Source organism: Erythranthe guttata, chromosome 9, assembly GCF_056151865.1.
Source record: "Erythranthe guttata isolate IM_541 chromosome 9, IM_541, whole genome shotgun sequence".
Lineage (NCBI taxonomy): Eukaryota > Viridiplantae > Streptophyta > Magnoliopsida > Lamiales > Phrymaceae > Erythranthe > Erythranthe guttata.
In genome coordinates this window covers 3,004,542-3,023,086 of record NC_142541.1, presented here as the reverse complement: position 1 = coordinate 3,023,086, position 18,545 = coordinate 3,004,542, and the positions used below count along the sequence as shown (strand labels likewise).

General features: G+C 31.6%; 1 protein-coding gene across 2 annotated transcripts; it reads left to right on the top strand.

Annotated features, from left to right (window-relative positions):
- Positions 1-6,941: 6,941 nt before the first annotated feature.
- Positions 6,942-14,380, top strand: LOC105959682 (putative serine/threonine-protein kinase PBL3). Of its 2 annotated transcripts, XM_088823262.1 has the most exons (7): positions 6,942-7,108; positions 10,612-10,796; positions 11,510-11,946; positions 12,096-12,231; positions 12,352-12,491; positions 12,880-13,003; positions 13,876-14,380. In XM_088823262.1, the coding sequence occupies exons 2-7, from the start codon at positions 10,748-10,750 to the stop codon at positions 14,196-14,198; spliced, it is 1,209 nt and encodes a 402-aa protein (XP_088679388.1). In that variant the 5' UTR covers positions 6,942-7,108; positions 10,612-10,747; the 3' UTR covers positions 14,199-14,380. The 2 variants fall into 2 exon arrangements, with proteins under 2 accessions (XP_088679388.1, XP_088679387.1); XM_088823261.1 differs by lacking the exon at positions 6,942-7,108 and having other exon boundaries at positions 10,426-10,796.
- The last annotated feature ends 4,165 nt before the right edge of the window (positions 14,381-18,545 follow it).

The following is an 18,545-nucleotide window of genomic DNA, read 5'->3' as shown; positions in this document are numbered from 1 at the left end:
ATACATATATATACAATATTTAGAATTTTGGAATATTTATATTATATTTAATATTAAAGAAATGGTAAATAAATTAAAGTTACAAATAGCAAAATTCAAAAAGAAAAAAAAAACCCCACATAGTTGTAAATTTAGAATACATATATATACAATATTTAGAATTTTGGAATATTTATATTATATTTAATATTAAAGAAATGGTAAATAAATTAAAGTTACAAATAGCAAAATTCAAAAAGAAAAAAAAAACCCCACATAGTTGTAAATTTAGAATACATATATATACAATATTTAGAATTTTGGAATATTTATATTATATTTAATATTAAAGAAATGGTAAATAAATTAAAGTTACAAATAGCAAAAATAATATTGAGCACAGTTAGGTCTCGAACCCTGTACCTCTGCAGAAATATATAGAGCACTTAACCAGTACAGCTACAGCATTGTATTGGCTGTATTTTACATTTGCAGTTATATATTACTAAATATATAGGAAATAATTTTTTTTTAAAACCAAGGGTGTGCAGTAGCACACCCTTGGACCACACTAGATACGCCACTGTCTGGCGCCAATACGCATCTACATCGCCATACAAAACTTATCTCTAAGTAAGCTCAATTCCTCCCTAACCTCACGTGTGGTAAACATTTCAAAATAATAAGAGATATTATTCATGTCTAATGCCAATATTAGTATCTCAAATAATTTTTTGACTGCTTATTGTCTTATATCTAAAAGTCTCGTTTGGTTTTCAAGATAAGATTAAATAATTTAATGAAAACCCCAATTATTTTATCAGACTCCCGGACGTCAAACTAACGAAAAAAATTCTTAAAATAAAGATAAACCATGATAACATAACATTTATGGGTCGACCCGACAAATTATTGGGGATGCCAAACATCAAACAAAGTCCAATTATTTAGTTAATAATGACTAATCTTCCCAACCAAACGAGGCCAAGGACTATTATACCTCTAATTATAAAAAAAAAAAAAAGAATATATATATATATATATATATATATATATATATATATATATATATATATATATATATATATATATATTGATACAAAATAGTCAATGCAATATATTTACAAGCACCATCATCAACCATAAACCCGCAAAAAAAAAATCATAAAACCAAAATTTTCAAAGTCGTCATAATAAAATCACAAGGGGAAAACTATGGATTCAAGTGACATAAATATATATACTCAAAACAAATCAAAACATGGTGTATTAATATCTTCTCTTTTCTTATTTTTATTTTTATTTTTATGTTTCTTAACTTGAATTGACATTTCCTAAATATTTTAAAAAACAAAATCTCATAAAATACCTTTGGGGAAAACCCTTAAACTTTATTTGGATTGAAGGACATCATTTACAAAGGAATTTGGGAGAATGATTTTAAATTACTCCGATTTGGAGTTATTTTAAATCCACATCAACGCCTCAATGTACGACTAGAAATTAGGATTCAAATCCATCTATCGGAACAAGTACTAGAAATTTGTTATTATGAATTTTAAATCCCTCATAAAAAAACATTCCATTTAAACGGAGCCTTAATTTTGAGCGGTTGATCTTTGGCGCTCCGAAACCATCTCTCCCTCTCAAAAGCATGTTTTTTTTTACCGACGCACACTAGTAGAAAAATGTCTTTTTACTACAACCATTAACTGTACCAAAAGGTATCAAATTCGTAGTAAAAAGGCTTTTGCTACGCATTTGCTACGAATTTGTCCCGTAGTATATACGGGCGTGACAAAAACTTTGCTACGGTAAATGGCCGTACCAAATACTTTTTTGCTACGGTAAATCCTAATATTTACTACGACTTCAAAATTGTCCCATAGTAAAAAGTCCCTTTTGTTACGGCTTTTGACCGTAGCAAAAAAATTCGTAGTAAAAAGCAAATTTTCTACTAGTGCACACAAAGAAAATATTTTGTTGTGAATGAACAAGGTATTGAGGAATTGCACATACGTAAAATCATAATTATTGATACAGGTCTTTTCCACATAAAAGAGGAATCTTGTGTTATAATAGAAGCATAAGTGATGTGGATTATTCAAGAATCGAAGTTGATTTGATTTATAAAAAGAAGATATCAATGAACTTCTATGAAATGGTTTCACGGGATTCAATCAATTGTCTTGATTGTGGAATATCATAGAGAAATAGGAATCCGCACTATCAAAGGATTTCCTGCGATTATTTCTAGACTTTTTTGCCGCAATTGGATGAATAAATAGACTTTTTTTTTGGGCAAGATGAGTTTTTTTCTTGTTAAGAATCATGTGATTGATCGATCAACATTGCAAAATGGCAAAATATTAGTATCTCAAATATAATTTGTGACTTGTTAAAAATAGCAAAATCATAAACACTACCGTTTAATCTTATTATCGTCGAAACAAACTACTCGGTAAAATGAGGATAGTGATAAAATGAGGATAGTTACTAGTTCCTCAATTAATTCCCCTCCGGGTGTCTCGATACTCGATTAAATAAGTTGACTTACAGGATCAATGAACCGATGTCCGACGAATTTGAATCAACAATTTGAAAAATGATTTATATCCCCATAACAAACAAACAAACCTACATGAAAATATAATACAAAGAACAATAAAAGGGAAACCAAGACCAAAGATCAAATTATCACACACATGCATGTTTCCTATAGTAGTTAATGACAATAATTAAATTATATTATTTCTTCGCGATAACAAAAACAAGCAACGGTGCTGACGGAGACGAGCATCGGAAGAACCCTAACGCCATCATTGAATGCTGAGTTGGCAATCTCATCTGCACAGTCAGATATTGCATCCACCATGAAATCTTGCTTGTGAATAGGAACCCCAGCCTGTGTAAGCATGTCCGAAATAGTATCCCTCGACAAGTTTTCGTGCTCGGTTCTCGGACATCGGACCCAGAATGAATCTTTGCTTTCAACTCTTACAAATTCATCTTCTTCTTCTTCTTCTTGATTATTATTATTATAATAAAAACTACGAGGGTAAGTTGTATCGACTTCGAATACTATGAAGAAGTGATCGGTCGAATAAATATTTTCTGGGATTTCGATATTATTATCTTGCCTTGCGTTGCAGTAATCATCAACTGGTACGTCACAATCCATTGGTAGAGAGAGAAACAAAGGGTTTGATTCGAAAGGTGATGAAGAAATTAGGGTTTCTAGAGAGAGAAAACGGTTACTTGTTTTTATTCGCAAACGTGATAAAATCTTGATTCTGGAGAAGAAGAGTACTTCTTTTCTATTTATAAAAGAATTTTGTTGTGATATTTGCGCCAACAGTTATATTTTTCCTTATTTGATTATGATTCTGCCCTTAATTGTGATTTGTCATTTATTTCCTTCTCTCTCTTCGAGAATTGGGCAATTGGGCTGAAGATGTGAGAATAACTAATGCTTAATTCCACTTTACATCCTTGAAATATTGTATTTTGACACTTTACACCCTCGAAAATAATTAGTGGCAGTATACACCCTCGAACATACAATAAGTCATTCACAATACACCATAAATTGAATTTTTAAATATTGCAGAAGACAAATTTATTTTGTATTGATTTTGTTCTTTTCAAGATGCAGAATAACAAATTATATTGTTATTTTCTTCCACCCTTACTAAATGCAAACAAAATAAAAAATCACACCGAGTTATTTGATGAGTGGATAATTGGTGGAAATATTTGTAAGAAAATATAATTAGACTAAGAAACTTTCTTTATTTATCCTAAAAAAAAGAAAAAAAAAACTTATTTTCCTTTTTTTTTTTTTAATTTTTATTTTCACTTTTTAGTTTCTAAAACATTGATGAATGATTTTTTTGGGCACTTCACAATAAGCCCATCAATGGGTACTTATTCACAAATGGGTTCAGACATAAAACTATTTTACAAAAAAATCCATACATTGTCCATAGGTTTGTAAAACACTAAAATAGTCTCTCACATTTTAATATGCTTCAATATCATCCTTTAATTTAATATATCCTCAATTTGACCCAAAATTTCACAAATTATTCAATCTTGACCCAAAACACAATTTTATGGATAATTTCGTCCGTCGCCGCCGGTCTCCACCGTTGACTTTTTTTTTTTCTTCTTCCTGATTTTTTTCCGCCGGTTTTCGGTATTGACTTTTTCGATTTTTTTTTCTTCCTGATTTTTCCTACTTTTTCGTTTTTTTTTCTTTTTGTTTGAATTTTTTTTCTTCTGTAACATCCTTTTGCCCCCTGTTTAAACAACAATATTGTTGTGGTTGATAGTAATATTAACTATATTATTGTTAATCACAATAATATTACTACACTACAGTTTAACACTGTAATATTACTATATTAATCTCTAGCACAGTATTACACAAAAAACATTATTATTTTGTAATAGAGTAATATTAATATGTTCAACGTTCAACAAATGTAAACATAATAAAAAGCCAAAAGAATTAATATTGATGTGGTTGACAGTAATATTACTGTAACAACAGTAATATTACGATCAACCACAGTAATATTATTGTGTTTACAGTAATATTACAATAGTAGACAGTAATATTATTATGTTACTCCGTCAACAATTCAAACAAAACAAACCCAAAAAAATAATAATATTGATGTGGTTGACGTAATATTATTGTCTTTAAAGTTATTTTACTGTCAACGAGAGTAATATAATTACGTTGACTTGCCAACAAATCAAAAATAAATAAATAAAAAAACCCAAAAAATAATAATATTGTCGTTGACTCTAATTGTACTGTCAACAACAGTACAATTACGTAAATTTACTATCAACGACAGTATAATTACGTTAATTAATGTACTGTCAGTGACAGTATAATTACTGCTAATGACAGTACAATTATGGTCATATACATTAATTTTTCCATTATTTATAATACATAATATTAAAGGGATTGAGCATATTGACAAAAATATGTAGCCCATAAACCTAGAATAATAAAGATTATTGGCCAGGGACTTATGACAAATACACCCCCCCCCCCCCCCCCCCCCCCTCCTCTTTCTTACTTCGCATGCTAAAAAAACTACTAAATATATTAGGGAAAATTAGAGAAACCCCCCTCATCTAGGAAAATTAGTTAAAGAAACACCCCCTCCCAAAAGCAATTAAAGGAAACCCCCTTACCTAATATCCCACCCAAATACTATTTTAATAATTCCCAAACCACCCTCATTAATATTAAATCTCATTTTCACATTTCAAAACCCTAACCCATTTCATTTGCCGTTCTTTCTTCTCATTTTCTCATCTTCTCTTCTCAACTTAAATTCGCAAGAAAAGCAAGGCGGCGTCAGAGAAGGAAATCGGACAGCGACTTTTGAAGAATGTTTGACGGCGACCGACGGCGGTGGTGGTGGAAGAACGTTTGTATGTCGCCGCCCCTCGCCGTCGCGTGAAGAGTGGTGACAGATTGTAGTTGGCGGCGCTGGTTTCCACCGACGACACTGAAGCTGATGACTGCCAATCGTCGTTAAGGACGCAGTGGGTGTGGTGTGGTGATGATGGGGTGGCGGGGGTGGAGCTCTGGCCGCGAAGGCTAGCGACGACGAGGTTTCGGCTCGACGATATGAAGACCCCGTCAAACAAGCTGTTGCCGACGCAGTTTGTTTTCTTAAACCAATTGATTTGTTTTTATTTTAAATTCATCATCTCCATTACAATTTGATTTTGAATTCTCTGCAACAGAAATTTTTGTGAAGTAGAAATTGATGGAGTAATTAATTACTGTTTGTTTTATTATAATTTTGATATCCATCATTAATCTGGTGGAGTCTTTTTTCTGTTATGGGCAACTCATCATCTTCTACAGTAGAATTTTCTACAACAGCATGAATAGTGTGGTGTGACGGCGGTGTGGTGACGATGGGAAGGCAGATTTAGGGTTTTTGGTGGATTGGGCGGATGACAACGCATGTAGTAAATTCGCGGAGGCTGAAATCTTAATCGACTATGTACATGTTCGATAGTCGATTAAACTAATTGACTATGCTCTGGTAGTCGATTAAGGTTGATCAACTCCATTTGCTTTATTTATTTTTTTGGATTTTTTGTTTATTGATTCAAATTGTATAAATCAATTATAATATTGGTATAGTTTTTGTTTTTGTAAAATGTAGTTGAGTTTTGCATTTTTTTCAGTTGTGATTTGTTATTTTTATTAGCAGATTCTTAATCGACTATGCTCTGGTAGTCGATTAAGGTTGATCGACTTTATTTTTCTTTTTTCTTTTTTTGGTTTTTTTGTTTATTGATTCCAATTGTATAAATCAATTATAATGCTCTTTTTTTTTTGTTTTTTGTAAAATATAGTTAATTTTGCATTTTTTTGCAGTTTTGATTTGTTATTTTTAGTAGCAAACTTTTAATCGACTATGATTCATCATACTTGGTTAATATAGTAATATAGAAAAAACATTTAAAAAATTTAAAGAATTTCCTTAATCGACTGTGAAACATAGTCGATTAAGGCTAATCAACTATGCTCCATAGTCGATTAAGAAAACTGACACAGAAGGAAAAAAAAAAAACGGAAGAAAAAAAGACAGAAAAAAAAAATTCGCTGAGCGCGTGACCCAATGATGATGTGGCGGGCGGGGGTAAAGCTGGAAAACATAATAGCTCAAAACGGATGTGAGCTTTTCTCAAATGAAGATAAATATTTTAGACATCTCTTCATTAAAAAAAGTAATGAGGGGTTTCCTCAAAGAATCCCAATATATTAAATTACCTTTCCTAGTTTAAAAAATTGATATGGTTGCATATATAATGTTTCCTGCCCACGAAAGTCGGTATCCATAATAAATCTTCATCTTTCCTATTTTTAGTTCATAGTATTTTTTTTCTCTCTCATGCAATAATGTATAATCTTTATCTAACAGATCGAGGAGACAAAGGAGAAAGAGAAGGCGAAATGGTGGAAATCGCGACAAAACGTTGCCGTTTATGGAATATGCTTTTCCCCTTCGTAGGTTTAGTGTCTTATAGTATGGGAAATTGCATGCAAAGGAAACGACGAGTAGTTTTGGAATTCGAAAGCGTAAAAAATGACTCCAAATTAGAATATATTCGATAAAATAAGTTAACTTGTTGGCATATAGCTAGCACCGTAAGAAGACCATGTATTAGCCCTATTCTTAAACTCAGACCCATCGATTAATGTTCAAACTTACAAGATCAATGAGCCGATTTTCGACGAATTTCAATCAACAATTTGAAAAATGATTTATAACAAACAAACCTACATGAAAATATAATACAAAGAACAATAAAAGGGAAACCGAGATCAAAGATCAAAATATCACACACATGCATGTTTTCTGTAGTAGTTTATTTCTTCTAATTAATGAAAATAATTAAATTAAATTCTTTCTTCGCGATAACAAAAACAAGCAACGGTGCTGACAGAGACGGGCATCGGAAGAACCCTAAATTATATATATATATATATATATATATTTTTAGTAAATTTAAGTTCTTTATAAGGGGGGAAGTTGGGGAGGGAGGAACTCGAACATTAGACCTTTAACATATTGGTAAGGCTAGGTACCAACTCTCCTAATGATGGTTGGTATTTCCTTCTATATTTCTCTCTCCGTATTTTTTAAATAGTTCTCTCTCTCTCTTAGAGGGGTTGGGCAATTGGGCTCAAGACGCGACAATAACTAATTTATGCCACGTTAAGAGAAGAAGTTAAAATAAATTTTGATGCATCATTACACTCTGGTTGAACATGATCGTGGTTTAGGAGGTATAGCAAGGTCTGTTGATGGTAGTTGTCTTGGTTGGTTCTCTACTTGCTGCTCTCATCTCCTAGAAGTTATCTCGATCAGCTGAGGCTCTGGCAACTTACTAGAATTTGTTCAGAACCGTGGTTGGAATAAAGTTATATTGGAGCTGATTCAAGCATAATTGTAGTTGCTATTGGGGGAGAGATGGGTTCGCGAACGAATTACGAAAATATCCTTGACGACATTAAGAGGTTAGCACAAATTTTTGAATCTTTTCCAGTCTATCACATCAAGAGAGAAGGCAATCGCGTGCAACTCATGAAATAACTAGACTTTCATTCCGAAGAGAATTTTAATTCCCCGATGTTACCGAATTTTGTTCTTGAAGTTGTAAACTCATGACACTTTACAGTAAATAAATCCGCAAGTTTTTTGCTCTAAAAAAATAAGAAAAACTAATTTATCCCATGTCTCCTTAGCTTCGGTCCGTTCCGTTCTATGATACATCGGATGAATTTTATGGGGTGATTATGAATATTCGATTGGTAAATTCCACTCCCCCCCTCGTAAAAATCACTTCACCCCCTCATATATTCTCAATTGCATCGATTTACCCTCCTACACTTGTAGAATTGTCTCAATGAAGTCCTCTCCGTCAATTTTCATGATTTTGACTTTGACGATGTTTGGTCAAGGTCTGTAAATTATAAAAACGCCACTTCTTCCTATCACACTTAGGTTTCTTCTTCTCCCAATTAAACCCACTTCCCCTTTCCAAGAGATCCCCAAATCACTTTAACCCTAGAAAACAACATCAACTTTCTTCACAATTTTCGGTTGTTTTCTTCTATAATAAAGGTATGGTTGGAAATGGTTCTAAATAGTCAGAATATATGGGCTCAAGTAACATTAGAAAAAGTTAGAGTAGCAGGAATTTATCCACAAATTTTAATGAAAATAGAGTCAATTGCTATTATGGTAAGTTTTCTAAGGTTTAATATGCTTTTACGGAAAATAATGCATAACTCAACATATATAGCATCTAAAAATAATAGTTACACCTATATTTCTTTCTAACCCCAAAACAATATTAAATTTCAATTTTAGCCCTGAAATAGTGTTTTATGTTAGTTGGTAACGCCCATGTGACGGAGTAGAGGAAAAGTGTTTAAAGTTGAACCTTGAGTTCACTTTGGAGCAAGGGGGGGCAAAAGTGGAATTGGGCCAAACATGAGGGACCAAAAGTATAATTCTCTCGAAAATTTCCGTTAAGTTTTGAAATTTTAAAAACTTGTGTTATTTTCAAAACTTTTCCCAAATTCTGAAATTTCTGGACTATATATTGGGATTTGAAAGAATATTTAGATTTTGAAATTAAATTTTGTAATTGGAATTGGAATTGATTTTGTACTTTTGAAAAAATTAAACATTTTCCGAAATGGCTAATTTTGATACGTTTCGTCCGACTTTCACCTTTATCTGTACCAGTTATCAACTTGTGTAAGTTTGAATATGATTTATTATATTGACTATTTTAAAACAAGGACCAGAATTATAATATCTTTAAACTAAAGCTAATAAAGTTTAAATTAAATTGACTAAAATAAACAATGACCATAGTTATAAGGTGGTATTTGCAAAAGCTTTTTGAAAGTGATTATGAGCTTTTTTTGCTCATAATCTCTTTTCAGGTGTTTGCAAAATCAACTTTTGTTTTTGCTTCTCTTAAAATAATCTGTTTTAAGCTATTTTTTTAAAAGCACCCCTAACCCTGCCTTTTCTATTTAAGTTCATTTTCCGAAATATTTGCAAACACCCCCAACTTTTAGAAATAAACACTTAAAACCGACTTAACTCACAATAACGTATGCTTTAAAATTAAGTCTATTTATACCGCTTCTGATTTTTTGTAGTTTTGGTCAGTCATTTTCATAATTCCCATCAATAATATATTGCACATTGACCATTGACCATTGACTATGACCATAGCCATCTTCATGCATGCATGTACATATTTGTGTCCACAATTTAATTACAAGCCAAGACAATGGTTACTCAATATTATTATATCATGGTATTTTGTTAATATAATTATTTCAAATTAATTAATATTTTCATAAAAATATTTGTGTTCAATATTATTCCATGAATTTAATTTCAAAACTACATTAACTTTCTTCTTTTTCTAATCTTCTCTTTATCACTCATAAATTCTCTTAATTCTTATACACTAACTCTCACAAATAAAATTTGTTACAATATTTTAACAATATTGTATATTTTCTCATAAAAAATATTTATATTTATTACTTATTAGCACTTTCGTAATATCTATATTAAAATCTTGAATAGCAAATAATTTGTAATTCATATAATATATAGAGTAGTCTACTAATTAATTACCCCTTGGTCAATGTTCAAAGCATATATAAAAAAAATCTTGACTTGGTCTTGAGTCGTTAATAATAGCTATACTTATTACATGAACATGCACAATATATATTTGAAAGCATGTCATAAATTAATTAATCAATTTTATGTTTTGTCCTGCCCACAAAAGTCGGTATCCTTAATAAAATCCTCATCTTTCCTATTGTTAGTTTATAATGTTTTTCTCTCTCATGCAAATGCAATAATGTATTTTCTTTATCGAACAGATCGAGAAGACGAAGGAGAAAGAGAAGGCGAAATGGTGGAAATCGCGACAAAACGTTGCCGTTTATGGAATATGCTTTTCCCCGTCGTAGGTTTAGTGTCTTAGTATGGGAAATTGCATGCAAAGGAAACGACGAGTAGTTTTGGAATTCGACAGCGTAAAAAATGACTCTCAAGAATATATTCGACGGGAAAATGAAGAGTATGTCGAATGTGACAATGGTGAGGTAATTGCTCCTAGTTCAATTAAATGCCAAAATCAGAGAAATATTGTTGAATTTGACAACGTTAAAATGGGCGATGTTCATAATCGAAATCCGTTGAATCGACCTCCACCTTCAGGTAATACAATTTCTCTCTTGTTCGTATAATTAAACATGCGATTCATTAATTATATTAAAGAACTCGAATATGTTTCGATATTGTCTTGTACATTCATTATAGTTGTGTAGCTACACGATCTCAAACACCCGTAAATGTATTTATTTTGATTAATTGTTTCACATATCACTTGAATTATTTCAAGTACATAACTTGATGAGACTAGTTTCGAGGTGATTCGTAGGAGCGAAACGAGTGAATCGAGAACGCGTTATATCAAGTGGTCGATTTTTTTATATTTTTTATTCTTCTGAGACTATTCATTTTGTGTTTATTGTTATGTTTAAATTTCGAACATAGATATATCTTGAATGGTGTAGTTATATATATAATCTTTGAGTGACAACAACAATTTTCACATGGTTAGGCAAAAATGTTGTCACTACTGGGTGTCACTAATTCTATATGGTAACAATAGAAAAAGATTAAGTGAGAACAAAAAGAACTATTAGTGACAATAAAAAAAAATTAACTGTCACTTAATATATCGATCTAGTGACAACTTTTGATATTGTCACAATTAGACTGCCACTAATGCCATTTTTTCTTGTACTGTATTTTTGAGTAATTTAGAGAACTTGATATGATTATAGGCGCTTGAATGTTCACTTAATTTTTTTTATTTAAAAAAAAACAATAAATAAAAAATCTTGATGAAAACTGCAATTTTTCAGTCTCAACTTCCGAAGAAAACACCAACCGAAGGAGTCATCCTCTCCCGAAACCGAACCATAACGAAAACAACAATTACAAGGGAAACTTACTGCCATTGCCGAAACCGGAAACCCCCCCTAAACAGCACGAGAAATCGAGTGCTCCGTCCACGTCATCATCGTCTTCGTCTTCTTCTTGTAACAATATATTGCCAGTTCCAAGAACCGAGAGTGAGATACTGTCGTCTCCGTACTTGAAGGCTTTTTCGTTAGACCAATTGAGAAGAGCCACTTCGAACTTCTGCGAGTATAGTACGCTCGGAGAAGGTGGATTCGGCTATGTTTTCAAAGGGTGGTTGGATGAAGAAAAGCTAACTGCTACAAAGCCTGGTACTGGATTGGCTGTTGCTATCAAGAAGCTTATACCTTATGGCTTACAGGGTCACAATGAGTGGTTGGTTAGTTACTCTCTCTCTCTCTCTCTCTCTCTCTCTCTCTCTCTCTCTCTCTCTCTCTCTCTCTCTCTCTCTCTCTCTCTCTCTCTCCAAGTATTATATATTTAGGGTTTCTTGTATACTTTCTGTTTTGATCATTCTTTAATTTGCAGTCGGAAGTGAACTATTTAGGTCGACTTCGCCATCCGAATCTGGTTAAACTCATCGGATACTGCTTAGACGGCGAGGACCGAATACTCGTTTACGAATACATGCCAGGTGGCAGCTTGGAGAAACACTTATTCAAAAGTAATAACAGCTTTTATTCTTTTATTATTCAACTTGAAATATATATAATAAGATAATTTTTTTAATAATTATGACACGTGCATGCATGTATGTCTGGAAATATTTTATGCATGCATGCAGGATGTTCTCCATCATCTCTTTCATGGGCAAGAAGGATTAAGGTTGCTGTGGGTGCAGCTCGAGGGTTATGTTTCCTACACGAGTCGAAATCACCCGTCATTTATCGCGATTTCAAGACATCAAATATTTTGTTAGATTCTGTAAGTCATTCTTTTATTAATGAAGGAAATAAGGTCTCGTTCGTTTGGCTAAGCTTATTTTGAACAGCTAATAAGCTGTTACATCTGATAAGTTGTTTTAAGAGCTGATAAGTTGTTACGTTAATGATCTTATAATCTATTTTTACTCATTATAAGATCTTAAATAAAACGGTGGGCTATAGGTACTTTTAAAAAAAAATTATTTGCTCTTCAGCACTTTATTTTTGAATATTTAAATTCTTTTAAAAAAAATTACCCAACACTTTGGAAGAGCTTATAAGCTCTTGAACATCGAGCTCTTTTTAACAGCTTATAAACTTAGCCAAACACCCTCGAAACCGAATTGTTTTCTCGTGTTATTATTTTTACTTTTTTTTTCTTTTGACAGGAATTTAATGCAAAGCTTTCAGACTTTGGACTGGCAAAAGCTGGTCCAACTGAATCACAAACTCATGTAACTACAAGAGTTATGGGGACTGAAGGTTATTGTGATCCAAAGTATCTCACCACAGGTATTATTCTTTGATTGTTGATTTTTTATAATTATATATAAGTTTAAATTTTAAGTTTTTTTAGTTAAAATCAAACTATAAGAGAGTTATATGTAATATTTTGAAAATATGAAGGGTCTATATGTAATCACTCACTATTTGGTCAAGGGTAAAAATGAATTTAAAAAAAAAATAATGGTGAAATACTCCCTCCGTCGCATTTTATATGTGGTATTCTGTTGCGCACATATTAAGACAATCAATACATGGGTAAAATATCGTTGTGATTAATTGTTTTTCAGTTAATTAATTAAGAGCGATAAAGGGTAAAATTGGAAATTGTGAAATTAATGCTTCATTAGAATTGCAAAGTAACAAATAATTTGGGATGAAAAAAAAAAAAAAAAACTCTTCAACTTACATACATTATTTTTCTTCTTTACTTTACAACCAAAAAAAAAATATTTTACTAACATTATTAATTTACAAACTCACTCATTTCAATTTTTTAGAATTAAAAATCTTCCCATACTTTTAATTTTTGTTTTTATTGTAATTTATTTTATTTTACTTCCACAATTTTAACTAAAACAAGTAAATAATTTTAATTTTAATTGAAATAGTATAAATTTTAGTTAATTTTTCTCCGATCGCGTGCTTGCTTAGACATTAAAATAATAAAATAGAACATATAATATTTTCTCTTCGAATAAGCCGAGTCTACCACTAACCCGGTGAAATGGCCAAGATTGAAAATACACGGAATTTAAGATAAATTACGCAATTTTGGCAAAAAAATAAAAATATATTTCACTGAATGTAACACATAACTATTGAAACCGTTAATATTATCTGAATAAGTTAAAACAAGTCTATGTTTTCCCTCTTAATAGGTAAATTAACGGTAAAGTGCGACGTATACAGCTTCGGAGTGGTGTTACTGGAGTTGCTTACGGGGCGTCGAGCGATAGACGAAACGAAGTGCGAAGAGGAGAAAATATTGGTGAATTGGGTGAGGCTACACGTACTCGACAATGGCAGGGTATTCAGGATAATGGACACTAAATTAGAGGGGCAATATTGTAAAAGAAGTGCTTATGTTGCTGCTAATATTGCACTCCGTTGTGTTAATCATGAGCCTAAATATCGCCCTCCTATGACTTATATTTTGGAAATTTTAGAAAATCTTCCCTCACAAAAAAATCATAATAATTAGAGTAATTAATTAATCTAGCTTCTCTAACATCTTACTATATATATAGTTTATTAATCTAGTTTATTTTTCGAGTAATGTGTTTGTAAAAATAGATAACGAAGCTTTTATATTGGTACGGCTGCCCTACCAAATACTTCGGTATGTCGAATTTTGGTATTTTAAAATTCATTACTAGTGCCCTACAATATATTTTGGTATACTGAGCAGAAATTCAGTACGGTACGTTAACAACTTTTACCTAACTGCCCGTAGGACATTGATACAAATATTTTAACCAAGTGGAGTGCATATAATTTTCTAACATAACACGATGTTAAAATAAATCAAGAAAATGGTTTGGAAAAGTTTGTGTTAAAATTGGGAAGGGGTTTGGGATAATAGGGTTTAAAATTGAAGAAGCATAAGTAGATTTGAAATTGGGTGTTGTCTTCCGATTAAAATTATTTTTCTAATAAAAAAATATTATTTATTTAAGGTAAATAGTACTTAGAGGGTGTTTGGTTAAACTTATAATATGTTAAAAGAAGCTTATAAGATGTTTTAGAGCTTATAAACTCTTTCAAAGTGTTTGGTAAATTTTTAGAAAAATATCTTAATTTTTTTTTAAATAAGCTGTTGGAGAGAAAATAATATCTTTTTAAAAAAATACATCTACCCCACATTTTTATTGAAGATCTTATAATGAATAAAAATAGGAAATAAACTTATTATCCAAACACTCTAAAAATTAATCCTAAAAATAAAATGTAACAACTTATCAGCTCTTAAAACATCTTATCAGACGTAAGAGCTTATCAGCTGTTTAAAATAAGTTTAGCTGAACACCCTCTTAGGTGGTGTTTGCAAATGATTATTTCAAAGCAGAAGTTAGTGATTGTGATTTAAGTTAGTTTTAAGTGCTTATTTCTAAAAGTTGGGGGTGTTTGCAAATATTTCGGAAAATGAACTAAAATTGAAAAAGCAGGGTTAGGGGTGCTTTTAAAAAATAGCTTAAAGCAGATTATTTTAAGAGAAGCAAAAGCAAAAGTTAATTTTGCAAACACCTAAAAACAGGTTATGAACAAAAAAAACCGCATAATCACGTTCAAAAAGCATTTGCAAACACCACCTTAATCGGCTGTGGTTACAAGCTTTTGCAGATGACCTCTTTTACTCGTAATATCAGCACATAACCCCCTTGTAGTTTATGAGGGCAGTTTCCGTTAGTTTTTCCGTCAAATTAAACCGCATGTTCCAAACTTCAAGGAGGTCATGTATAAAAATGAAAGCACAAGGGGGCTGCAAAAAAAATATTTTGATGTTTGACACTGGCGGTTAAGTTTGACGGAAAAACTAAACGAATATCTCATCAACCACGAGGAGTTATGTGATGATATTAAAAGCATAAGCAGGTAATCTGCAAAAACTTGTAACAACATAGGGGTTTAAGTGCTATTTACTCATTTATTTATTATTAATGGGCAAAAATGGTAAATAGGTCCATGACAAGGCACTTAAAATTCATACAAGGTCCAAAACAGTCTCGCAAATAAACTCATATCATGTATTTTGTCTAAAATCCCCTCATAATATAATTTTCATCAATTCAATCAATTATACTCGAACTTCATCAATATTGCACATTGACCCCGGATTTGAACAAATATATCATATTAACCATCGTTTTTATAATTTTTTGAATTTTTTTTTAGAAAATAATCTTTTTTCTGAATTTTTTTTTCTGGTCAGATTCCGCGTTGACCGCGCAGTTCTCCGGCATTGGCTTCATTTTTATTCGAATTGTTTTTCTGAAACTTTTTTTTTCTCTATAAATTAGTGAGTAAACCAAAAATTTATTGTCTGAGACAGTAATATTGAATGCCAAAACAATAGTATTACTAATATTACTGTCCCCGAACAGTAGTATTGCTACATCACAGTAATATTATGGTCTGAGGCAATAATATTAGGATCGAACACAACAATATTGCAGGCCAAGACGATAATATTAATTAATACAGTAAAAATACTATCTCAGACAGTTAGCTTACTGTCTCCGAGGCAGTAATATGCAGACCAAGACAGTAATATTAATAAAAATATTTTTTTAAGAAAACAAAGTTTTCAATTAAAAAAAATAAGTCAACACCGGAGACCGGCGACTGATTGGCGGTCTCTGATGGTGGTGGTCAAAATTAGAATAATGGTTAAAATTGGGTAATAGGTGAAACTGAGCAAAATTGAGAGGTGTAAATAATAAAATTGGAGTTAAATAATTAGAGTTGAAAGGGGTTGGGAGTAATTTTGGTATTATATAAAAATATTTTACATATTTGCAAATTAGTTTGACTGAGGTAGCGTACGCTGGTTTCAATTATCCCTTTCCTTCCGTGAATATAAAAATTCTTGGCAAATAGAATTCCTTAACAAACCTAAACCCTAAAGTAATATATATTCAAAAAAGGAAAGAAATTACAATTATGGGAGAATCCTAAGTAAACAAGGAAAGCAAGTCCAACCAACGTAAGTTAGAAACCAACAACGTTTATAAATAACCAATCCCCCTCTCACAAATTTCTTATTTCTTTTTCTTCAAATCTGAATAATTTCTCGTGATGGATTGTTCTGTACCTGTCGATGACCTATGCGAAGCCACGCAGTACGAAAAGCTCGAAATCCCGGAAAGAATTTCCACAATCGACGAGTTCTTCATACTAGTTAAAGTTGATACGGTTTTCCCCACCGAACATGATCATGAACAACAAGAAGAAGAATTTGCAAGAATTGAAAACACTGGCTTCTTGAATTTCTGGGCGCCATGTCGGAGAATAGAAGATGGCAACAACTTGTCGGACGATGTTATCTCGGACATGCTGTCGACAGCTGGCGTGCCGATGCACAAGCAAGAATCTATGGTGGAGAAAATATCGAACTGCGCGGATGAGATGGCCAACGCCGCATGCAATAAGGGTCGTAGGGTTCTGCCTATGCTCGTCTCCGTTAGCATCGTTGCTTGTTTCTGCACCACCGATGATTACGATGATTAGGATATATGTATAAATAATATATATATATATCAATATTCTTTTAATATTTTATGTTTTTCATGAATCACAAAGTTTTCTTTTGTATTTAGTAATTCTTTAGTGAATATTTCATCCAGATATTTTTTTTCTAGGAGTATTATATGGTTTTCGAGATTTGAGATTTCTTATTTGATTGCATAAGATGATTTAATCAGATAACCATAAGAGTAATTATGGTTCTATACTTTTTTTTTTTATTATGAGAATACTATGTTCTAAACATTATTCCATCTTGTTGCATTAATTGTAAAGTCCTTTTTTAAATACTAACAATTCTTCCCCTGCATCTAGCAGTGCAAGAAGAAAAAAAATTAAATATGTGATAATTAAATTTTACTAAGAAAAAAATTAGACTATATTAAAATAATTATTTGTGAAATTTAAATTACCAAAATAAGAATAAGAGATGTAATTTTTATTTTTATTTGCAAATATGACATCAGTGTTTCGTAGGTTGCCCTAGTGTTTCTTATTTTTATATATAAAGATGCTATATAAACATATATAAGTTTTAATTTATGCAGAAACTCGTTTTATATATTTTCATATAAACATAATCAAAATAAATTTTACTATCAACTGTCAATTTGCAATTGATCATTAAATCGTGTAAATAATTAGGGATGCAACAAAGTATTTAAAAATTTACTATTCAAACATATTTCTAACTTTTTAGAAATTTGCAAAATAGCCCATAAAGAAGTTGAAGTTTCCACACTACATATCTAAAATTTATTACAAATTTACACTTTAAAAAATATTTGAAATAGAGAAAACGCATTTTGAAGATTTAAATGATGTCAAATTGCACAAATACGACATGCTAGAACCAAAAGTACTATTGAGTTCTTCTTTTTTTTTTTTTTTTTTTTTTTTTGATAATGCAGGAACCCGCAGCCAACCATATAGGTGCACTGGGTAAACCTACACTCTCGTATAATAGCTTGCAAACCATACGAGAGATGTAAACCACACTAGGCTAACCATGTGTGACAAGCTCGACCTAGCGACCGTTGGCAAGGGGATTCGAACTTGGGTCAATTGACCCAAGCTCTCTTGCTCCAACCGCTAGGCCACCCTTGCGGGTCTATTGAGTTCTTCTTAGTTTATCGTGTCGTCGCTTAAGATAAACTTAGTCACACTTCAATTAGAAGGACGAAGGTTAAATACTTAATAAGTAATAAGCATTCTTTTATCAGATAAAATTACACATTACAAATAAGCCTATTATGGGATACTTCGTACTTATGTATAGGTGGTGTTTGCAAACGCTTTTCCAAAA